This window comes from Augochlora pura, chromosome 3 (genome assembly GCF_028453695.1).
Source record: "Augochlora pura isolate Apur16 chromosome 3, APUR_v2.2.1, whole genome shotgun sequence".
In the NCBI taxonomy this organism is placed as follows: domain Eukaryota; kingdom Metazoa; phylum Arthropoda; class Insecta; order Hymenoptera; family Halictidae; genus Augochlora; species Augochlora pura.
This window is the reverse complement of record NC_135774.1, coordinates 25,451,880-25,474,517: the sequence shown is the minus strand read 5'-3', so window position 1 is coordinate 25,474,517 and position 22,638 is coordinate 25,451,880. Positions and strand designations below refer to the sequence as shown.

At 45.8% G+C, this 22,638-nt stretch overlaps 2 protein-coding genes across 3 annotated transcripts; one reads left to right on the top strand and one right to left on the bottom strand.

Moving 5' to 3' along the window:
* The first annotated feature begins 816 nt into the window (after positions 1-816).
* On the top strand, positions 817-10,380 carry Rols (zinc-RING finger and ankyrin repeat domain-containing protein rolling pebbles). Its single transcript, XM_078196655.1, has 14 exons — positions 817-1,180; positions 1,647-1,764; positions 1,859-2,002; positions 2,812-3,444; positions 3,738-4,069; positions 4,147-4,425; positions 4,495-4,938; positions 5,021-5,227; positions 5,853-6,119; positions 6,210-6,505; positions 6,582-7,030; positions 7,130-7,431; positions 7,629-8,048; positions 8,319-10,380. Exons 1-14 carry the CDS (start codon positions 848-850, stop codon positions 8,619-8,621), a joined length of 4,527 nt encoding a protein of 1,508 aa, XP_078052781.1. The 5' UTR covers positions 817-847; the 3' UTR covers positions 8,622-10,380.
* Positions 10,381-10,756: 376 nt separating this feature from the next.
* On the bottom strand, positions 10,757-22,311 carry Ringer (tubulin polymerization-promoting protein ringmaker). Of its 2 annotated transcripts, none has more exons than XM_078196657.1 (4): positions 19,311-19,467; positions 14,852-15,224; positions 14,135-14,267; positions 10,757-12,752 (listed from the first exon to the last, which is right to left on the bottom strand). In XM_078196657.1, exons 2-4 carry the CDS (start codon positions 15,214-15,216, stop codon positions 12,570-12,572), a joined length of 681 nt encoding a protein of 226 aa, XP_078052783.1. In that variant the 5' UTR covers positions 15,217-15,224; positions 19,311-19,467; the 3' UTR covers positions 10,757-12,569. The 2 variants fall into 2 exon arrangements, with proteins under 2 accessions (XP_078052783.1, XP_078052782.1); XM_078196656.1 differs by lacking the exon at positions 19,311-19,467 and adding an exon at positions 22,081-22,311 and having other exon boundaries at positions 10,760-12,752.
* Between the last annotated feature and the right edge of the window lie 327 nt (positions 22,312-22,638).

Below are 22,638 nucleotides of genomic sequence, written 5' to 3'. Positions count from 1 at the left end.
CCTTGGCTAGATCGTCGGGATGATTTAAATAATCTAGACTTGTTTCAATAAATCGACTCTTGATGTCAATCATATTGCTAAGTTTTAACACCTACATCGAATTTTTATAATCGAATATCTCAAATACAAATATAGATCGTTCAGTATGCAAATTCCCTAGAATTCCAAATATGTCTGAGACCGTCTTTGATGACAAATCTCTCTCTCTCTCTCCTCTTCTTTAGTGTCCCAACTCCCTGAAACACTGAATTTCTCCAGCAAATTTCTAATCCTCAAAACTGCAAGTGGCTTGGTACACTCGAGTTCGACGAGTAGAGAAACTCACCCTCGGTGTAGGCTCATCGAGGAACCCGAGTGTGTACCGTGTATCGAGGTTAGTAGATTTGCATAGATTTGCAGAGAAAATCCGTTCGATCTGTTGAACGAAAAGCATCGCCTAGCTATTTACCCCTTGCCACTTGATTCGAGCGATTAGGGAAATCTGTAGCGGTAGTAGGAAACCATAAATGGCCTCTATTTCTTGTATTAGACAGAGGCATGCTCGCTTGGTACTTCCTTTTCTATAAAAATTCTATAATATTGGTTTTTCGCCAATTGAAAAATTTCTCTAAATTTAAACTTGTTTCATTTACAAAATGTTATTGGTAGCTGTTGTTAAAAAATTGTTTACGAGGAACCCTAGGAGGTTAAAGATAAAAGCTAGAGCATGAATAGAAACTGAAGGACGAGATGTATAGATGTATAGAAGTATCAGATGTATATCGAGTGTCCTCGAACGTCGCTGAATGGTGCCGTAATTTTTGTTGCAGACCTGGCGCAGATCCGCGCGCTGGTGGAGTCGACGGGGATGCTGGGCGGCTCGACGTGCCCTTCCTGCGAGATGCCGTTCGACAAAGGGAAGAAGCGCCGGCTGATCGACTCCTGCGGGCACGAGCGTTGCTACTCGTGCCTGTTCCGGAGCGAGGCCTGCCCGCTGTGCCTCCGCGCGGACTTCAACGACGAGGACGGCCTGGAGGGGCCCTTCAGGGACGTGCTCGCCGGCTCCTCGGGCCCCATGTCCATCCTCGCGCCCACGGACGGCTGGATCGATGAGTCATCGACGGTGAACTCTCTCTGCGGCAGCCCGAGACCACGCACGAAAGTCACCACGAGAGCAAACCTCCCGTCACGAGTCATGCACGTAAGCATCATCGTCGCCGTCGTCATCGTCGTCATCGTCCGCGGCCGGTTCTACGGCGACGACCCTCTCGAAGAGCCGGGCTCTCCTCTCTCGAAGACCGGTGGAATGTCTAGAACGTTTGCGGACTATTGTTCAACGAGACCTTTGTTTGATTGCGATTACTCGGAGAGGCCAGACGGCTCTCGAGTCCAGGATTACTGATTGCTATTGATGAACCCGAGTAGGAAAGTGAAAGAGAAAAGACGCTCATTAGCCTGTTACCATTTTTCTTGACCCCCGGTCTTCGGCTTGTCGGTGAGGCCGAGGCCTTTGCTACGTGGTATTTGCGCAGAAATTATGCCACTCGTGTACTTCGGCGCTGAAAACGCCATAGAACGAACGGTTCGACGCGCCACGCGGCAGCGAGGCGGCTGTCTTCTTAGATCCTGTTATTAAATAGCTCGTTGTTTCTGTCTTCTTGCTGCAGCAACGGGACGGCGACGAGTCCTCTTCGGTAGCTAAAGGCTTGAGGGGCAAACCATCGGCTCTGCCGGAGTCCTCGTCGGGATCTCAAGGCCGACAGAAGCTGCAAATCATGACGCAAAGTACGTGGCTCTAACGAATCTGCCACGTGATTCGAAAATTCCCGAGAGCTTCGTACAAGATTGATCCTAATCGCAACGCGAACTCTATTTCCAGGCTGTCCCACTCCCCCGAATCAAAGGAAAAGGTTCTTCCTGAACCCGAAGGTGCTGAGGAGCTCGTTCGTCCCCCAGCGAACGTCCAGAAGAGGTGCTTCGTCCCCCGAGCCCGCCGTCAACGACAACCCTTCCGCCCTCTCAGGTAAGCCGACCACCGAAGTCGCGGTACTAGACTCTAAATTAGGGCGCATACTATGTCGCGGCACCGGGCGTCAGCTTCGAATCGTATTAACCTTGAAACCCGCACGCACACGCAGCTTGGATGACCTCGTCTTGGGAAGGGAAGTCAAGATGGCCGGGTGTAGTGCTGGGGAAAATCAAATCTTTGTGGAGCAGCAGCCAAGGGACGGCGAGCGACGGTCTGAACCAGCTGATCGAGCCGAGGAGCAAACTCACAGGCAGGGAGAGACACATTAGACTCGAGTGTGCATTGTTTGGAGTTGATCGCAGGCTGCTTGAAGGTTGAGGATGAACGGAGTCACACCCGCCTTTCTATTCCCGACGATGAGATCTTTCCTCCAGTCTTCACACTGTCACCTGGTGCGGCGTCTTTCTTTCTCGCCGCACCTATCGTAGAGCACCGAGTGCAATTAGGCCGTTCCGCGAATCGCGTCGTCTACCGATGCCCAGCTTCGAGGCAGGAATCCAATTTGCGATTTCAAAGAGTCTCGAGCCTATGCTATCATAGTTCCGGATAAAAGATGACGCGATCGATGGAACGACTTTTGTTAGTTTGATGCATGCGACGCTATGAGCACGAATCCCCCGTTCCAGCAAAGGTGGAGTACACAAAGTAGCTGAACACCTTGAACAGTTTAGGTAGATGCTTGAGTCGCCCTTGAGGTCGTTCTGCAACGGAGCCTGCATCGTGATCTGTGTTTTGTTCTGTGTGATATCCGCGCCACCGCGTGAGCCCTGCGGCCTTCCTGACCACGAGCGTTTCACTTGCAGATGACGAGGGCGGCTGCGTGAAGCCTCTGACCTCGAAGACCAGGAAGTCTTCGCAGTCGGACCTGTACATGAGGCTGGGGCTCCTGTTGGGCAGCAATCATTCTCGAGCCAACAGCAGCGTCGACACCAGCGACCTTCCCGGAGCCTCGAATCGCTCCGGCGCCGGCGCCTGTCAATCCAGGGTGCCGATTCAAAGTCACGACAGCTCGGCAGCTTCGTTCAGCAGCCTGACCAGCTTCGAGACGCAGACACTCGCTTCGACCAACACCAGCCCGGTCTCCACGTTGACCGGGACGTCCAGCGAAGCCGAGGCCGCCGCGGCTTTGAGGTGTCCCATCAAGCCGAAGTCGAAGGCCAAGGGCAAGAGCAAGTCGAGGGACTGCGACAGCGCCGGAAGTCTCGCTTCCATTTCGACCTCGGTCTCCGCGTCCACTTCCATGTCGATGTCGATGTCCGTGTCCGTTTCCGGATTATCGAACGGCAGCTCCAGCCCCCTAACTCCCAGAAGACATTCCGTGAACGCCTCGCAAGCTGGACAGTCCGACGAGCCTGGACAGTCCTTCAAGAATCGGAGGTCCTGCGCCAGGCGGTCGGCCAGGACCGGAAACGTGAAGGGAGCTGTCGACGCAAAGTGTACGTTCGATTCTGGGTTAACTGAAACTACCGGGTGTCCCAAAAGTCACACTTAATCGAAAGCTGAGGAGTTTCTCAAGTCGTTTGAAGTAACTTTTTCCTTTACATTAATCTTCCTCAAGGCATCGTTAACGAGTTATCGACGAAAAACAGACGAGTTCTGTTGACTCAAGGTAACGTCTGAGGAACCCATCATTTTTCGATTGCGAGTGATTTTTGGTGCGCTTTATATAATTTAGAGTAGCCGATGAAGATTGGCGATCAATAATTATACATGGATAATCATGTTACAGTGCGCTTCATGCAACACCACGCGACACAGCTCACCCTGAAGCCCCTCTTCTTCGAGGTACCCCTCCTAGAGACAGACCCCCTGTTCACCGGACGCCAATGGCTATTGCACGAGATAGAATCCGTGGTGAACGGGTCCAGCCCCGGTGTCCTCATCTCAGGTTCCCCCGGGACTGGCAAAACCGCGTTAGTCCTCCAACTGGTGGAGCACAGTTGCTTCGGAAGAAGGAGGGAGCAATCTCTTCCGTCGGACATCGCGGAAGATCTGAAGGATAAGGAGAAGCCTGGCTGCGCTACTGCTCTGCATGCTGGAATCCGCAACACTAACGAAAAGGTATGTCAACATTTCCGATCCTCTTCTAGGATCCATTCGTCGAATATCCTCTACAATATGGAATAATTATCGATCAGGTGAGAGAACTGGCCGGCCACGTGGTCGCCTACCACTTCTGCCAAGCGGACAACAACAGCACCTGCCTGGTACCTGATTTGATACACTCTCTAGCAGCTCAGCTCTGTCAAGCTCCACAGCTGATCTCCTACAGAGAGTACTTGCTCTCCGAACCTCACATTCAGGGCTCTCTGTCGCAACGAGAGTGCACCGTGGACCCTGATCTGGCGCTGTCTAGAGGCATCATCGAGCCTTTGTCCACCCTGAAGAAGATGAACAGGTTGCCGGACTCGAACATGGTACGAAAGACAACACCTTAGTATCGTTTATTATTTATCTGTTAGCTATAACCTCGAATCCTTTTCCAGGTGATTCTCATCGACGCGGTCTGCGAGGCAGAGTACCATCGACCCGACAGAGGCGACACAATAGCATCCTTCCTGACAAGGCACGCGCCAAACTTCCCCAGCTGGTTGAAGATCATCTGTACAGTTCGAACACAGCTGTTGGAGTGCGCGAAGCAGCTACCCTACACCCGGGTCTCCCTGGACAAAGTCCCGAACGACAGCACCGGAAACAACGTCACCCGAGACCTATCCGATTACATTGGCTACAGGCTGGCCCAGAGTCCCGCAATACAAACGAACGTCACGGCGTCCGTGAACGGCAAAGCAGAATCGTCTTGCAGCGCGAACCAGACTCGGTTCTCCTCGCATCTGCTGGCGCTGGCCAGGGGCAGCTTTCTCTTCGCCAAGCTCACGCTCGATCTTATCGAGAGCGGACACTTGGTAGCAAAGTCCGCCAGCTATAAGGTGAGCGCAGATTTATCCTTCGACGATTGTTGCTCTCGGAGTGTTTCCGACAGATTTTTCTAACAATTTCTTGGTGGTCCAGGTACTGCCTGTGTCCCTGGCACAGATATTCCAGCTGCACTTCAATCTAAGGTTCCCGACGGCCACGTCCTTCGACAGGGTCCAGCCTCTTCTCGGCGTTTGCCTGGCTGCGCTGTATCCGCTCACCCTGCCAGAGATCTTCTACTCTGTCAACTCGCTGAACACTGACCGATTCGTTTCATGGGAGGATTTTCTACAGAGATTCAAAGTGAGTATCTGTTGGGTATAGTCTTCCGGTGGCAGTGCTGCAAAGTCGGATAGATATACGGAGGGGATGGGTGCTCTCGAGAGTGTCGTCTAGAGAAATTGTTTCAACGGTCTCCTAAAGGATCTTCTTTCAAGTAATAGTGCGTGTAACAAACTTTAAGTAAGCCTTTGAAATTGATTATAAAGAGACAATGTTCCATCCTCTTTTTCTTCAAGATTCTACGTGTAATACTTTCGTTTATAATTTTTCCTACTTGTTCTCCGTTTTGAAGAATTGACAATTTTCAAGTCATCTCAATTAAGTCGCCTTAGGTCGTCTCTTTAAGACCTTTTTAATGAACGAAGATTAGAGACCTCTCAAGATCGCTACACCACGGCTATTTCCCAGAAATTAGTATCCCGTCGAGGCGAACGCATGCCCACGGCAATCCAATTATGCAGCTCCTCCAATAACAGTCTACCGGTTCTAATAATTTCCTTTGTCCCCCTGCCGCTGCCGAAGGGATCAAAGTAAGTCTCACGCTCGTGATCGGCGTTAACGGAACACAGGCCCGGTTCGTTTCGCAACCGCGTATCCGCCCATTCGATGTTCAAAAACGGGATCGCCCGTGTGCTCTCTTGCTCAGATGCTCTCTGGATTCCTCGTGAAACGGCTGGACAACACGTACATGTTCTTCCACCCGTCGTTCAGGGAGTGGTTGATGAGAAGGGATGAGGGAGAGTCGACGAAATTCCTGTGCGACCTGAGGCTGGGTCACGCAGCGATCGCGTACAGGCTGTCGCGGCTCCAGGCACCGTTAGACGGCGACAAAGCGTTGGAACTGGGTCACCACATACTGAAGGCCCACGTTTACAGAGGCGTCGCGCCGTGCTGGCCTTCGCGTGATCTGCAGGTAGGCTCACCTGTTTGACGAAAAGATTGATCGGGCGTGGTCGTTCGCAGTACGAGATGAAATTATTCTATGATTCGCGTTTTTCTTTAGGCGATCTGGTTAGCATCCTCCACGGAGTGCGTCTCGTCCGCGCTCTGCACCCTGAGGAACATCTACAGCCCGAACGTGAAGGTGTCGAGGTTGCTTTTGCTGGCAGGAGCATCCCCAAATCACATCACCGAGTACCTGGGCAACGCTCCCGCTCTGTGCATGTACGCCCACGAAGGCTCCGTCGAAATGGTGTCCCTGCTGTTGGAGTTCGGCGCCGACGTCGAGCTGACGAACAGCCAAGGCTGCACCGCGCTATCGCTGGCTGCGGCTCGAGGACACTGCGACGTGGTCAGGAGGTGAGGAACCGAGCACCTTTCGCGCAGGAAGGAAAGGGACGAATCGATAATAACGAATGAAACGTTTGATCGTCAGGTTGGCTGCAGCTGGAGCGTCTTTGGGCCACGCGGACATGGCGGGTCAGTGTCCCCTGGTGCACGCTGCGAGGCACGGGAGACTGTCGGTGGTCGGCTACCTGTTGGCCTGCGATTGGGTGATTCCATCGGGCGAGAGCGAGCCCGAGAACTCGCAGGACATGAGCAGAGAGGAAGCCGCTCAGCAAGCCGTGGTAGCAGCCGCTGCTCAAGGCCACGAGTCCATCGTCGAATACCTCTTGGATATGGCCGAGGTCATCGTCGACCGACCCGACACCCTGATCGGCGAGACCGCGCTGACCATAGCAGCTGCCAATGGGTCCACAGCCACGGTTTCTGCTCTGCTGGCACGCGGAGCTAGGCCTACAGCTGTGAACGCCAAAGGACTGTCTCCTTTGATGCTTGCCGCGAGGGAGGGCCACTGGGGAACTGCTGAGAGATTCCTCCAAGGTCGGTAGATCCTGCTTCAGGTTCGAAAATATTTATTTCGAGGAGAAATGTAAAAAGAACTGGAGTTTCATGGTGGCTTCGCGATCTCGTCGATTCCAGGCACATTGTCCAGTAGCACTGACACTATTCTGGACGATGCCGTGACCCTTCTGGATCAGAGAGACCTCGCTGGACGCACCGCACTCATGCTAGCCGCGTCCGAAGGTCATACAAACCTGATCGAACTGTTCCTCGACAAGGGTTCCAAGTTGGAAAGCAGGGACAAAGAGGGGCTCACTGCTCTTTGCTGGGCCTGCGTCAGGGGTAGGCTCACTGCTGTGCAGAACCTCATTGACAGGGGCGCTGACGTCAACACCAGCGACAACACCGGCAGGACTCCTTTGGACTTGGCTGCGTTCCAGGTACGAAACTCTCAACATTATACTACAATTTTCAAAATACGCATTAGCGTTCAGAAAGACCAGAGTGGTCTTGGAACATCCCAAAAAACGTCTTTGGAAAAATTTGGGTAGAGACGTCGATTTGTTATGTAATGACCAATTGCCTTCGGTTTCTTTTCCTACGAAAGAAGTTTTAAATAATTTGTGAACGTTTTCAGGGCAATCCGAAATTGGTGCAGCTGCTGCTGGAAAAGGGAGCCGCGGTGGAACACGTGGACCTTCATGGCATGCGACCGCTGGACCGAGCCATAGGCTGCCGAAACATCCCCGTAGTGCAATGTTTCCTTCGAAGGGGTGCTAAACTAGGCCCGGCCACCTGGGCGATGGCTGCCGGGAAGCCCGACGTGCTTCTAATCCTCTTGAACAAGCTCCTCGAAGACGGGAACGTGCTGTACCGGAAGAACAGGCTGAAAGAGGCGTCGCACAGGTACGCGTACGCCCTGAGGAAGTTCCCCGTGTCGCCGGAAGAAGACTGCCAGGGTCAGGAGCACGACCACATGATGCTGCAGCTGCAGACGTTCGCGCAACTACGGCTGAATTTCTTGCTCAACCTCAGTCGATGCAAGCGCAAGATGAATGTGAGTTGATCCGCCAAGTTGACCAACTGCGTTTCCTCTTCGACTTTTCTTCTTTCTTGGACAAAAGACAAAACAAACACGTGTTCAGAGTAAAAGCGCAGAAGTTTCTGCTTTTAGAAACCGAATCTACAATCTCCGACCGAACTTTGTACATCAATATTTTATCTGCAGGATTTGGTTGTCTTTTTAAATTTATTTCTGTTCTTGTAAACTCTGTTATCTATCACCAGACCTGTTAGATGATTAAATCCCCGTGATTCGTGGTTGCAGGAATGTGCGGAAGCAATCGAGCTCGCTGACGAGGCTCTAAAGGTTCGGCCAGTGTCCTACGAGGCCTTCTACGCCAGGGCGAAGGCTCGCGTGGACTCGGGACTGCTGGAGGACGCTCTGTCCGACGTCCAGGAGGCTCTGCAGATTGCTCCACCTCAGAACAGACAGGATCGCCGCGTCCTCGTTGCCTTGCGAGATGAGATCATCTCCAGATTGGATGGTCTGGGTACCAGCAAAGGAACCTGCGACACTTCCAACAGGTCCAGGCTCCGGGCATCGGTAGACACTCTCACGGAACTATAAGACTCTGTCTTTATTCGAGGGACACCACCCACACTGTTTTGGACAATCGATTTTCTTTTGGCGGCGCGTCCGAGCCGCCCTAAATCGTACTCAACAAGCGCTCGATCATTTTCGAGCGATTGCGTCGTCTGTAAGCGAAACGAAATCGCGATCTCGCGAAACCTGGTCCTTCAGGATGCACTGTCTTTAGTTGAAAGAACATTTCGAAATGGGTCCTGAAGGTCGCACAGCGATCCTTTTATCGTTTCATTCAATTCTTAGTCGCGTATTGCACCTACTCGAAGAGATTCCTATTATCGCCGCTTCTAAAACGCGAAGCTGGCTCTATCCGTACTTCCGGTTGACGTACGGAACACCGTTTGGTCTCCCCCCCCGGAACAACTGTTTCGAACATTCATACGTCGTTTTTTTTTTTGGAAGTTCGAGGTATTATCGCGATTTTTATGTTAAGTTTTTTTTATGTTAATTAGTTTTGGTACTCGTGGAACAGTCTCGAGGGGTTTTCGGGGAGCAAACGGTATTCGAGGTACGTCGACTTCGTGCGCCTCTTTTTCTGCAATTGTATTGCATGACCGTGTAGGGTTTTGTTTTTTTTTTTGTACGATGATCTCGATCGCGGATCGAGCACAGAGTTTAATATATTGTAAGATCCCTAGGAAAAAGTGGGACCGGGCGAGCGGGACTCGAACCAGCGATCTCGAGATTCGCCGACTGGCCAAGTATCAGCATTTAGACGGTGTCCTAGCTTAAATCACAATTAAACTAATCTCAAGATGTGTAATGTATGTTGATAGCAATTTTAAATGATGAAGACATTCGACTGCAACTGATTAAAATTATTCGGTTGGCCAATAAGTTGTTGCGTTTTTTCCCCGTGGGTGGTAAAACAGAAGCCGCAATGACCTATTAGCCAATCTAATACAATAATTTTGTTCATTTTGATAATTTAAAGATGCCAATTTATGAAGACCTCTCGAAACGTTGGCATTGAAAAAACTATTGCAAGAAAATTTTATCTTTGGTAATCTCTAGGCTAGAACACCCTCTAAATCATCCCAGCCACGGAACCCTCCGACTTTTCCCAATCTAAAGCGTTCTTAAAGGTCTGGGGGTCCTGATCCCACAATATATACATTTTTCTATATATAAATAGTATATATATATATATATATAAATATTTGTATTATATCACGCGTATGATGATTGGTTTCTAGTGTCGTTGTAATTTAATGAACGTTATTTAATTCTCTTTCCTATTTCTCTCTCTTTCTCTCTCGCTCTCATCTATCTATCTATCTATCTCTTTGTTTCTCTCAGTATTCTTTTCTCCTTTTTTTAACAAACCACGCCGTGAACAATTGTGTGCACGAAACGAATGAAAATGAACAAAAAAAAAAAGAAAGAAAGAGAACGAACGACGAGCAGACTCCGTCGGTGACTGGTTCTCGATCGCGTGTATTCCATTGTTAGGAAATTATCCGATCGCCGACGAGAACCGTGTCGACGTACCCGCGCGACGATCTCGTCGATCAATGTATTTAGAAAACGGACTCGCTTTGACAAGCATTTAATTACACCTATTCATCCGCAAAACCAGGCCGCGATCCAACGATCTCGGATCCGATCGACGACCACCGATCGACGACCTCCCTCCGACTTGTATTTTTAATAGACAGATAATCGCATCCGCTTGTTGCGATCTTAGTTGTCTCTGCACTGGAGGCACAGAGGTCCGAAATAAACGAAACTTTTCGACGAACCCGTCGTTTTCTGTTCATTTTCATCGCACGATCCGTTTACAGTCTACTTTTTGGGAGCCTGGAGAAGGGGAACGTGGCGTGCAGGTAAGGTGACATTTGAGAATTTTTGGAAATTTACTGTCGCGGAGATATACAGAATTTTTGGTTTCTATATTGTTCTTTTCATTTTTATGTTTACGAAAATTTTTAATGGACTAGAAATGGTAATCAATCTAAATTAAATATCTAGATGTCTTTACTTATACTGATCTTTTTTTTTAAAGAACCATTTCTTGGTCAAATTTAATAATTTCAAATTTTATTAATAAAAACAACTGCGTTCTTTTCCTCTGCATTTTACGCGATCGAATCTGAAGACAATACTATTTACAAAATGCGACGTCAATCGGTTGAATCCGAATTCTGGTTATCTCCGCGTAGAGGAGCTCACAAACGAGTGAATCGACAGCCGACAGATTTCTTTCAACTCTTCTTTATTACCCCGAATAAAGACGACTTGTTCGTTCGAGAGAAACGCTGTTTCCTCGACGCTGCCCCTTAAAGTAGTGTACATCGATTAGAGAATTCGTAGAGTGCATTACGGGTAGAATAGAACCGTGCGCGCGCGCTCGCGCGGCAACGCGCGACAATCCCCCAGAAATTTTCTTGAATATCGTAACACATGACACCGGAAGCTCGGAATCGGCGGCGATTCATCTCGTAAACACGACGACAACGCATGTAGAAAATAGGCTAGAAGGATCTGCACATCAAACGTGAAACGCTTTCGCCGCTCTCGACGGATCGAAAGCTAAGAGAGAGAGACCCCGTCACCGTGTCCATTCCTTCGTATTATCATCTTTCCACGATTTCATTTCTCGTCTATATATTACAGAATAATATCCTCCGAGAGTTTTTTAGTACCAAGTCACGGATTTTTGGTCTCGAACCCGCCGCTACCCGCGGTAGCCACAGTTTAAGTACACTTTAATCGGTTACGTATACATATACATATTATAATCACATGTTATCGTGTAATGCAGATGCCGTAAGAACAATCACAAGTTCGATTTATCCATACACCCGATACGTATATTCATATTTCTCATCGACTGTACATTATTGCGATCGAGCGGAAACCCGGCGTTTTCGTGGCTCGAGCGCCGCTTATCAAAATGGCGGCGAGCGCACCCTCGACCGCCGTTGATCGATTGTACAAAAGGTTTTCTCAAGTGAACGCAGGACCAGCGTAAACGGTGAAATAAAACATATTATACAACGAATAAAAAAAAAAAAGAAAGAAAGAACGAGAAGTCGAAATTATCGATAAACGAATCAGCAACAACGGAACATTTATCACCTGGCTTTTAGTTCTTGGGCGTCGGGGTCGACGGAAAGTGGCGTCGCTTACGCTTAAATGCGATTTCACTGTCCCCCTCGAACGTGTCCAAAACTTTGCAATTCGATCGCGTTGACGAACGTTAATTTTACATTGTTTTAATCGCCAGATTGGATCGAGGTGAGTGAATTTGTTAAAATCGGGGGAAACCGACGGACCAAATCGAACAGTTCGGGACGCGTTCGAAGCGGGGGACAAAATAACATCGTATAAAACGCGCGAAGAAAAATGTACTTTCAATTAAGCTGCATTCGAAACGGAAGCGACACGTCGACCCGACGATTTGTCATCTGGTATCTCGGTGAACCGTGGTTCGCGCGTGAACGAATCACGGTCGCGGAGAGTCAAAGTGCTCGAACTGTCTGAAGCCGCGCTGAAGCGAAAAGGTGAACAGGATCGGTTAACGTTATCCCTGCAGTCGTTCGCGCTGTAGGAATTACCGTCGAAGACCGTCGTTTGCAAGGTCTGCGACAGCTACCAGCACGAGGACGTCGAGGACAACGTCTCTGTTTACCATTCCTTCAAGACGCGAGACCCCAGTTCGATAGGGAAAATCGGTCGAGAACATTTCGACTAATTTTCTTCGAATGTCCTCACTGATATTGTGAATAGATCGGCAGACAGTTGTCCGAGCGATCGACGCGTTCGCGAGGCCTCGGATCCTCGATCGTCGGCTAGGTGCTAATCGGCAATCGTCGGAACGAACACCGGCGCGACAACCCGACGGACACAAGGCGCGATCGCGTCGCGCGGAATACGTGGACGGGACAACAGAGTGTCGAAGGCATCGCTGGAACTAGCGGACGAGGGTTAATGGGCCTTGTTGTAGGTGTCCTTGTTTTGGTAGCCCTGCACGTAGCCGGATTCGTCAGGTAAGTCCTTCCGGCCCGCGATCCCCTTGCCCTTTCCGGTCTGATCGAAGCGCTGCTTGTGGGAGCCGGTGTACTTGCTGACGTCCGTGAGCCTGTCCACCGCGGAGGCTGCCTTTCCGGCCTGGGGGTAATGAAAATCTCATTATAGTCGCGATAGTAACAGATATCAGGTTGTGTAACAAATCCGTTCGTGTTTTCTTGTAAGAAGATACAGTAGCGTGCGGTCGTTGACGCGAACGGGCTTATTATACAATCTAATTTACCCTATCCAATCGAGTTCAATCTACCTTGCCTTAAAGTAGACACTTCCAGCGTTCATTTAAGCTAAACCGCATAGAAACAGCGCTGCGAGAACGTATTTTAAAATCCATCCGAACTTTTACTTTCAAACCTTGCGGACCCCTCGACGTCACAGGTCGATTGCTTTTAATTTCTCAAAACGATCGCGCCGTTTTATTACAACACGATCTACCTTGCCTTAAAGTAGGCACTTCCAGCTTTCATTGAACCTAAACTACACAGAAATAGCGCTACGGGAACGTATTTTAAAATCCATCCAAACTTTTACTTTAAAAACATTGTAAACCCCTTGTTGTCAGAGGTCGATTGCTTTTAATTTCTCAAAACGATCACACTTAATTTCTCAAAACGTCTATCAACTACCTGTCTGAAAGAAGATACTTTCAGCCGAGTTTCATAGAAACAGCACCGTATTTCAAAATTCATCTGAACTCGTCTTTTCTTAGGTGTCGAAAGTCCACGGACGGATTTATTGCGCAACCTAATGAATAATAGATATCGACAATGGCTAACGAAAACGACATAGAAATGCTTTGCAAAGAATGCGCAGGAACAGGTATAAACAGCGTTTTGTCTTAGGTGGATGCAGAAGAGAATCGCCGCAGTGCGATTCTACAAAAAAAACGTGTCTACCGTGCATCTTAATTCTGGCTGCGTGCCAAAAGAGATTGGGAAACCGTGGCGCGGAATAGAAGTACAGGGAGAAATCTGAAATATGATGGGACAGAAGAGGATCGAACGGAATGGGGTCGCCGAGAATCGGGGTGGGGGGGAATACCGCGATAATTATTTATTAGCGACGGTTGGAACGGTCGTCATTGATCGGGTTAAAAACGGCGATGGAGGATTCGCCGAACGGGCGTTCAACAAATTGAAAAAAATGCTTCGGCTGATTAGGCAGAGGATTGCGATTCGTGGGCGTAGCCGTTCGCTCGTTTAAGATTTATTACCGTCGGCCGTGGCTCGGTAAGGTCGGGTCGCGATGACATCGTAAATCGTCGGTGTCGATAGCGAGGCAGACAAGGCCGTGAAAGGTAACGGGCGCGTTACCTTTGCCTAGATTAATTTATAAAATCGCGGACCAGCTTATAGGTATCGATTAACGTTTACATAATGCGCGGCCCCGCGACTTCGCCGATTCGCTACGTTGGCACGCGGTTGAGAAACTACTTGCAGAATTGGTACACGATACGAAATGCTCACCGCGGTGCTGCTCGTCACTCCTGGAGATCCGCAGGTTCCCATTTTCTTCTTCATCTCCGCCAAGTCGACCTTCTTCGCTTTCGCCAGCTCGTCCAAGAAGGCTTTGTACTGTTCTATCCCCAGCTTCATCGATCTGTTGACGGAAAATCGGCAGTGTTATAGGAGATCTATAGTGCTAACAATATGTTATATAGCGTTAAAAATTGTTCCATCACGTTCCAAAATAATTTTTACGTTGTTAAAGCTTTTTTCATTTGAAAGACTTAAAATATATTAAGTCGTATAAAATAGGAATAAAATGGGTAATGATCAGAAAAAATATTTAGATTTAAAACAGTTTCGAGTGCAAAGGGTTAATCTATAGTGGACTGAATACGCTTTGGATTAAAATCTTCAAACTATGACCAAAGGCTTTTGACCAGACTAATAAGAAATATAGATAGAATAGAAAATAGAATTTTCTAAGAATAAAAAAGTCCAAGTATTATTCCCAGACATATTCTTATTAATTAAAAATTGCTTTAATAATTAGTCAAATAATCGTATTCTACAACTTTTCTCTTCTAAAAAAAGGCACACAAAGTCAACCAGCAATAAACTGCGAATGCTTGAAAGAATTAAAAAAAAAAATTAAGAACGTCCTCCAACTGATTCAATTTTGCATAACGACGTGTTGTTGGTCGTAAAACCGATACAGCGATAAACGGGTATACTTGCTTCTGTTTTTTGAAGTAAATCCCCGTGTCGGTGGTGGTGATCTTCTTTCCGTCGATCACTCTGGCTTGCTTCATCCATTTGTCGCTCTGACTCAGAGTGATCAGCTTGCCGTCGCTCTTCGAGTCGCCGAATTTCGAGAAAGCTTTGAAATTGGCCACGAAGCTGCCGGGCTGGGCGGCGCCGGGACTGCTCGGCGTCGAGCTTCCGGTGTCATCTTCGATCTTCAAGTTCGCCGTTTTGTTCGCGACGGTCTCCTCGGCTGGCTCCTTATCGGCGTCGTTTTTCTCGACCTTGGCCTCGTTCTTCTCCGCGACGTGGTTCTTCTCGACCTTCTCGGTCTCGGTGTCGGTTTTCTCCGCTTGCATGCTTGGTCCTGGAAGTTCGGGGATCGTAAACCATCGAGTCGAAACGTCTTCTAAACGATCAACCCCTTTGCACTATCGCTCCTTTAAAATGCGTTGACTAGCACTTACATTTGTCTTTAACCCCTTGACGTACTTTAACGAGTCCGACTCGCGATGGAAATTACTGGTAATAAATAATTAAGTATGGTTGTTATTCTGTTCTTTAACACTTTACTTTTAGATATTGTCGAAATTTTAACGAAACAAAATTGATATTTTCTTATTGAAAGCATATAAAAATATAAATAAATAATAATTCAACTGAAAATGTAGAATGAGACTTAAATAGTTCCATAAATTAAAAAGGTGGAACATTTTTGACCCCACCGTGCTCCAAAGGGTTAAAATACGGCAAGGGGTTAATCAGACGCGCCTCGTCGAATTTACAGGAATCGACGCGCGGCCAATTAACTTTCACGGTCCGAATTGTTCGTGCGAAACTGTCGGCTGTTTTCGAGAGGTTCTGTAAACGTTTCAACGTCTTTTAAGACAGCGCACACAGAGCGCGCCCCGGTGATCGCGTGTCACGGTCAAGTTGAACCCAGGATTTGATACAATGTAAGAAAACGGCGCGAGAGAGGCAACCGTTCACGCTATTAGCGTTTGACACCCCGGTGACGTTTTGGGGTCAAGTAACGCGCGGATATACATATCGATTCAACATGATTCCCGTGTAGGCGCTCCACCCTACGCGCGGATTCACGGTGACGCTTTAACGAGGAATCGAGGGTCATCGATGATCGCGTCTGATCGACTGCTGCTGAATTACGCAAACACCTCGCGAGAGACCCGAGACCTGTGTACACCTAAATTCATTAATTAATACACAGTGTGCCGCACCTGTACGAGCCACGATTTACCTTTCAGTCGTTGGGGCAATCTTATCGGACGTTTATCGACGATTTTTTAATGCGATTCTGTGTTGACCGATCGACGTTCGTAGAATTTTATCAGAAAAAAATCACTCTTTGATTAGTTTCTAAAATTTTAGCGAATAGTGCTACGATTATTACTATTATTACTATTACGACGACGGGTTTTTATAGAAATTAAAAATTGGCTGCGCTAATTTTACAGTGCAAAGGATACGTAGGAATTTATTTCTATTCTTAATCATTTTAACGTGTTGAGAGTAATATAACAATAGCGCTGAATTCTTTCATTATTTTTACTATATTAAATATACTATGTACTACATATTATATTTAATATTAAATATTAAATATATTATGTACTACATATTATATTTAATATTAAATATTAAATATACTATATACTACATACTATATTTAAGTATGTATTTAAGCTTATTACCATAAGCGTATCAAATTCGCAGACTAATTTTTATCGTCCCCTTAACCAAGTTCGAGGCACAAATAGAACACGATGCGATCGTTCTTAAGTCTTCCTGATCGATCATTGTCGGTTTCCGGATCTCGACAATCAAATGCGTTACAATCCAATCAGCTGCTATAAATCCGACGAGCCGACAAGATTGCAGGTGTTATCTTTCGCTCGACAATACTGGCCGCGGGAACCCGTGCATCGCTGCACTTCCAAATGATTACGTTCTATCTGCCGGGCGGTGGTATCTCGTGGCCTGCTTCGTCGCGTCCGGAAGTATCGAGTCATCGTCGGAAAAAGAACGAATTTCATTACGCCCGAAAATTCATTACGGCCAAACATACACGTACATACACGCCTATGCATCTTCACGGTTATTTAAAAATTATTTAAAAATTATTTTAACGCTTTAGCGACCGGTCATTCGGTCGTAAAAATTTAGATCAATGTTAACCCCCTGCCGTACGTATTTTCTTCACAGTTACTGAGATTAGGAATTTTTATATTTTTATATTTTTATTTTTAGATCAGGAACATTAATATTTATTCCGTGCCTGTATTTACTAGAATACTTAAATGTTAATGACAAGAGATTAGAATTTTATTCCAATTTTGACGAATAGGATAACATCCATACTTAATAATTTATTACTAGTAATTTCCATCGCGTGTCGGACTCGTCAAAGTACGGTAAGGGGTTAAACCGTTCCTACTTTGATTTTATGTATTTTACTAATCGTGAAAGATATTTAATATTTCTAAGGTTATACGATAATATTGAAGCTCGCGGTAGTACAATATAACATATTTATTGCAATAATAGATAGAACATTAATGGTTACTGTGACAACCGATTTATAGGTTACCGGTCGGTGGAAAGAGCCGATTTATAGGTTAGCGGTCGGCAAAGTGTTAAAATTCAAGAACGGTAAATTATTTGTTCCGCCCAAAGAATTCCGCGACAGGCGTTTCGACAATTTCGAAATGTCCGTCGATTTAAAAATACCTATAACAAATGCTTCTACGTGACTGGGAATGACTGCGCTGTATCAACAGCCCCGAGCGATCGTTTTAATTTATGAAAGCCGTCGGGACGCTCGGACGTTAGACTTTGTCCAAGGGATTTCGACGGCGCCCGATTCTAAACGCCCGCGGACTCCGATGTGGAGTATAAAGGCCGCGTCGATGTTATTTCATGACTATAAATAGAGATTACGGCGGCCGCGAGTTAGCGCAATTATCAGGGAACAGGAAGCGGGGGGCTCGATTAAGTAATACCGATCAGGTGTCGACGTTCCTTAATGCGCGACGGGAATCTCGAGCTCGAAAACACGCGGGATTCTGCGACGTCGGGGCACTTTTCGAAACCTTATATTCTTTAACCGATTAACCCTTTGCGGGCGAGAGGCGACTATCGTTTCGCTTCGCAGTTCGGTGTTAATGTTAAGATAATTTCTATATAAATTATACGATTGTACATGGTTGCATATAATTGTATGTCAATTATATTTGTATTATATACAATTTAAGATAATTGTATATAATTGCATATAAACTGTATTTGCATTTAAGATAATTTAAGATAATTGTATGTAAATTATATAATTGTTTATAATTGCATATAAATTGTATTTGCATTATATACAAAGTAAGATATTTGTATATAAATTATATAATTGTATATAATTGCATATAAATTGTATTTGCATTATATACAAATTAAGATATTTGTATATAAATTATGTAATTGTATATAATTACATATAATTGTACATAAATTACACTTGCATTATATACAATTTAAGATAATTGTATAGAAATTATATAATTGTATAAAGTTGAATATAATCGTATACAAATTATATTTGTATTAGATACAGATTAAAATAATTTGTATACAAGACACTCGACACAGTTGAGAAAATCATTTCGTACTGCTACCTCGCTTGGTCGAAAAAGTCATCGTCCGTAAAGGGTTAATGCAACTGTATAATTAAATTGAATATCTCAATTATGCGGAATGAAATTGAACGAAAAGACACGGGGGCGATGTTTGGAGGGAACCTAACGGAGACCATAAGGAAGAAACCATTTTGCTAATAATGGACCGTTCTGAATAAACAGATACGTTCTGACGGACAGACTGTTCTCCGCACGGGCTGTTCGTGCAACGTCAATTTAAAAGTCCATTATCAAGATCGATATCGATATTAATAAACGATGCGCGCACAGAACATTGTTTCGTAAAATATTCTAAACTTTCTACATTGTTTCTGAACAGCGCCTCGACGAGCAAATATTTGAAATCGACGGATAACATTTCTCAGACAATTTTATCCAATTTAGACGGATCTCCAATCTTCGCGATCATTGTCACGAAAATATTCGATATTAACCCTTTGTACTGCGTTGTCCCATCTCAGGGAACAATTCTAGTATATGACTAAACGTTAAAGTTTAATAGCGATTTGCAACTATTTCTCGATGTCTACAAATTCATATAAATCGAATATTATTATAATAATATTATATACATATACATATATACATGTATAACGTATACTATAGAATAATATAAATGTTTATAAGCGCTGGTTAGGTAACATCCATGATGGCGCGGAGTGCGAAGGGTTAATATTAGCGAAGAATAGTTAAGGATGGAATTATTTTTTGTAATAAGGTAACACTTGAGAGGGCTGCTCTAAACTCACCGAATCACAGGTCCAGCAGAGAGAGGTTTCGGGAAAACCGTACGAGAGAAGGCGGCGTTCGAACGGGGTTCGAACAACGTCAAACGACGGAAGAACAATCGGCGAAACGGAATTGCCGTCCGCGAGCCGTACTCCCGACAGCTTGGTCAGATCGTGGGACACGGAGCCAGGAAACTGGACGGCTTTTGTGTACAACTCTCTCGGAAAGCTGTTGAACGCGCGATTCGGGTCGGAATCTGTGCCGCAAGGCGCATGTGTTCTATCGATCCCGCTCGCTCGGGGAGCACGCAGCAGTCACCCTCTCTCAATATATCTTCAGCGCTGCGTTTCACCCCTCGCTGCAGCCGAAATGAGAGCGATAGGGGGTCCTCGCTAACTACCGGCTCGACGTCGACCGACCGATTAAAATAAAATCGCCGTCGCCGGGCCCTCGACGATGTCCTTTGACTCCGCGGGACGTTTAATTAAGTCCGGCTACTTCTCTCTCTCGTAGACTCATTTCACGGCGAGACGTTTCACGCAGACCGAAACCGTTTCAGGAAAATCGGAACGATTACGACCATTGGAGAAAGAGGAACGAACGATTCCAGACATTTTGTTATTATCGATACGGCTGCGACGTGTTACGGAAATGATTCGGTCAATTTGTCGGGATCGAGAGGATTATCTCGCGACAGGAAAGTTGAAACGATTTGGTTAGTTCGTGAAAATCGAGACGATACAAATTATTTCGTAAGGATCGAAACAATTAAGTGATTTTATGAAAATAGAAACGATTAAGTTATTCCATAAAAATCGAGACGATTAAAATTATTTCGTGAAGATCGAAACAATTAAGTGATTTTACAAAAATTGAAAAGATTTAAGCAGTTCATAAAAATCCAAATGGTCGGGTCGATTAATAAAAACGTGGACGATTAAATAATTTCATAGACGTCGAAATGGTTGAGCAATTTTATAAAAATTATTCTTAGTAATGATGTATCTAATCAAGGAGACGATTACTTCTAATAAACTTTCAATCGAAATTCACGTTCCCTAAAGCATAAGAATACTAATAAATACGGATATTCTATAAATAAAAACTGGGTCAAATTACAATGAATTTCATGAGAATGAAAACAGTCTAGAAAACGAATTGACGATTGGAATAATTGTAAGAATTTCGATAAAAATGGCTACATTTCGCATCAGTCCTGATCTAATCGCTTCACAGTGACATCTCGTTTGCACCATGTTGCATCAAGACATTGCTAGATCGAAAGCTGAATCAATTCTGCAAATGTTGCCATGAGAATCTTTAATTGAAGCTCGCGCTAAGGAAATCCTCCATTAACTTTCATTGAAAATCGCGTATTATATTATACTATATGTTATTATATCATATTATATATTATTATATTATATTATATATTATATTATAAAGCAGAAATCAATTTAACACTTTACCGTGCATAAACATTTCTACATTGCCATAACATTAGCATTAAACAATATTTATTTCATATATTTTATTTACTTTACCCACCGCGAAATATATTCAATATCTAAAAAATGACATAATAATACCCCGATAATAGATAGCAAATTATAGGTTGCCATAACAACCGATCACAGGCTACCGATCAGGGTAAAAAGCCTTATTATAGACTATACCGTTCAGTAAAGTGTTAAGCACAGCTCTCAAGTGCATTTGTCGTAAACCATGTCGTTTCCCCTCCGGTTAAATGTACAGAATGTACATCAGATTCTTGTTCAGAAATTCGCGTGCGACGGCATCGTTAAGTTTGATAATGAACAACTGGCCGCGCGAGCCCGTCGTCCATTGGAAGAACGTCGATCACGGTTATCAGTGGCCAGCGAACGGCGGCTCGCAGGCCACGCTAGCTGGCTCTATTCGCATCGAACGCGCGGCTGGAAAAGCTTCTGGTCTCGCGACACACACTTGTTATCGGCGATTCCGTACAGTTTTATTTGGACATTACGTCAACCGCGCGTTACGACGCGCATCGAAATAGACGAGTTTCGTCACGAAAGGTAGACGCGGCGCGGCTCGCGAATGAGTGAAAACCGCGACGGGACGGCAATAACACCGCGGGGATCGACAATCGGTTACGCGATAATACGCAGGTAGTAAGTCGTAGACGCCGCTGGAAAGATAACAGGGAAATTCTGTAAACGAATTGATAGCGCCGCGCAGACTTGCTGTAGAATCGCTGCCAGGTACTCCGAGATAAGGATACCTTTAATTTCGATTAATTTGCGAACGTTCCTTAAGATCAGAATTCGGCTATTTTCATTTCAAAGGGGAGGACAGATCAAAAGAATACGAAAACAAGGTCGATGCATCAGCTGCAGCTGTACTGCGGATCTTCGTGCGCTCACCGCATGTGCAATGCGAGGAAGCTGCGGAAACAGGGAGCAGCACGAAGATCCGCAGTGATCATTCTAGCAGGTATTTAAACGCGTTGTTTATTCAACAAATTGCTGTGACTCGTTGCGAACGTTTCTCGCATCGTAGTGGAACTCGTTGGAAGTTCCTGAATTAATTTATCGAATTGGAAATCTATCCGAACGAGCACGCAACTATGTTAATGCGTGCATTGTTACGAAAGTTTTCGTAACCGGGGGCCGCGTCGAGTCGCCTCTGCAAATAATTGAATCGTTTGCGCGGGGAAACGGGCGTTTATCGGGTCGCATAACAATTAGCGGTAATGTTGCGTACGCGTCGGTCAGCTACGATCAATTTTGTACAATCGTTGGTGTTCACCTTTCAGTCAGCCGTCCCGCCGTGGTAATCCTTTGGCTCGGCGATATTTCCACGCACCCGGTATCGATCTTTCGGTTCGGTGCACCAAACGCGGGCTCTCGGTGTGGTATTCGTGGCCGCGTGCGGCACTGAGGTTCCAGCCCGGATGAGACTGTGAACGAAACTGAGCTTACTCTGCTACCAACGCCGCCATCATCCCCACCGCCGCTGGCAACACCTTCGACTCTGTCCCAGCTATCACCTACTTTCTTCAACCACGCCGGGAAAATCATTATTTTTCTGGCCACTGTTGTCCCATTCCATGCTTCCGCGCTGATAAAACATCCGCAACCCTTTTCGGATAACTGTGAACACGAAAACACTCGTGTTTGAACGTCGTACTAACTTTGAAGTATTTTGACATTTTTATCATTCACATCAACGATGTGTATGTTAAAAAATATTATACATTGATATATATTTAAAAATATTATACATTAATATATATTAAAAAATATTATACATTAATATATATTTAAGAAATATTATACATTAATATATATTAAGAAATATTATATG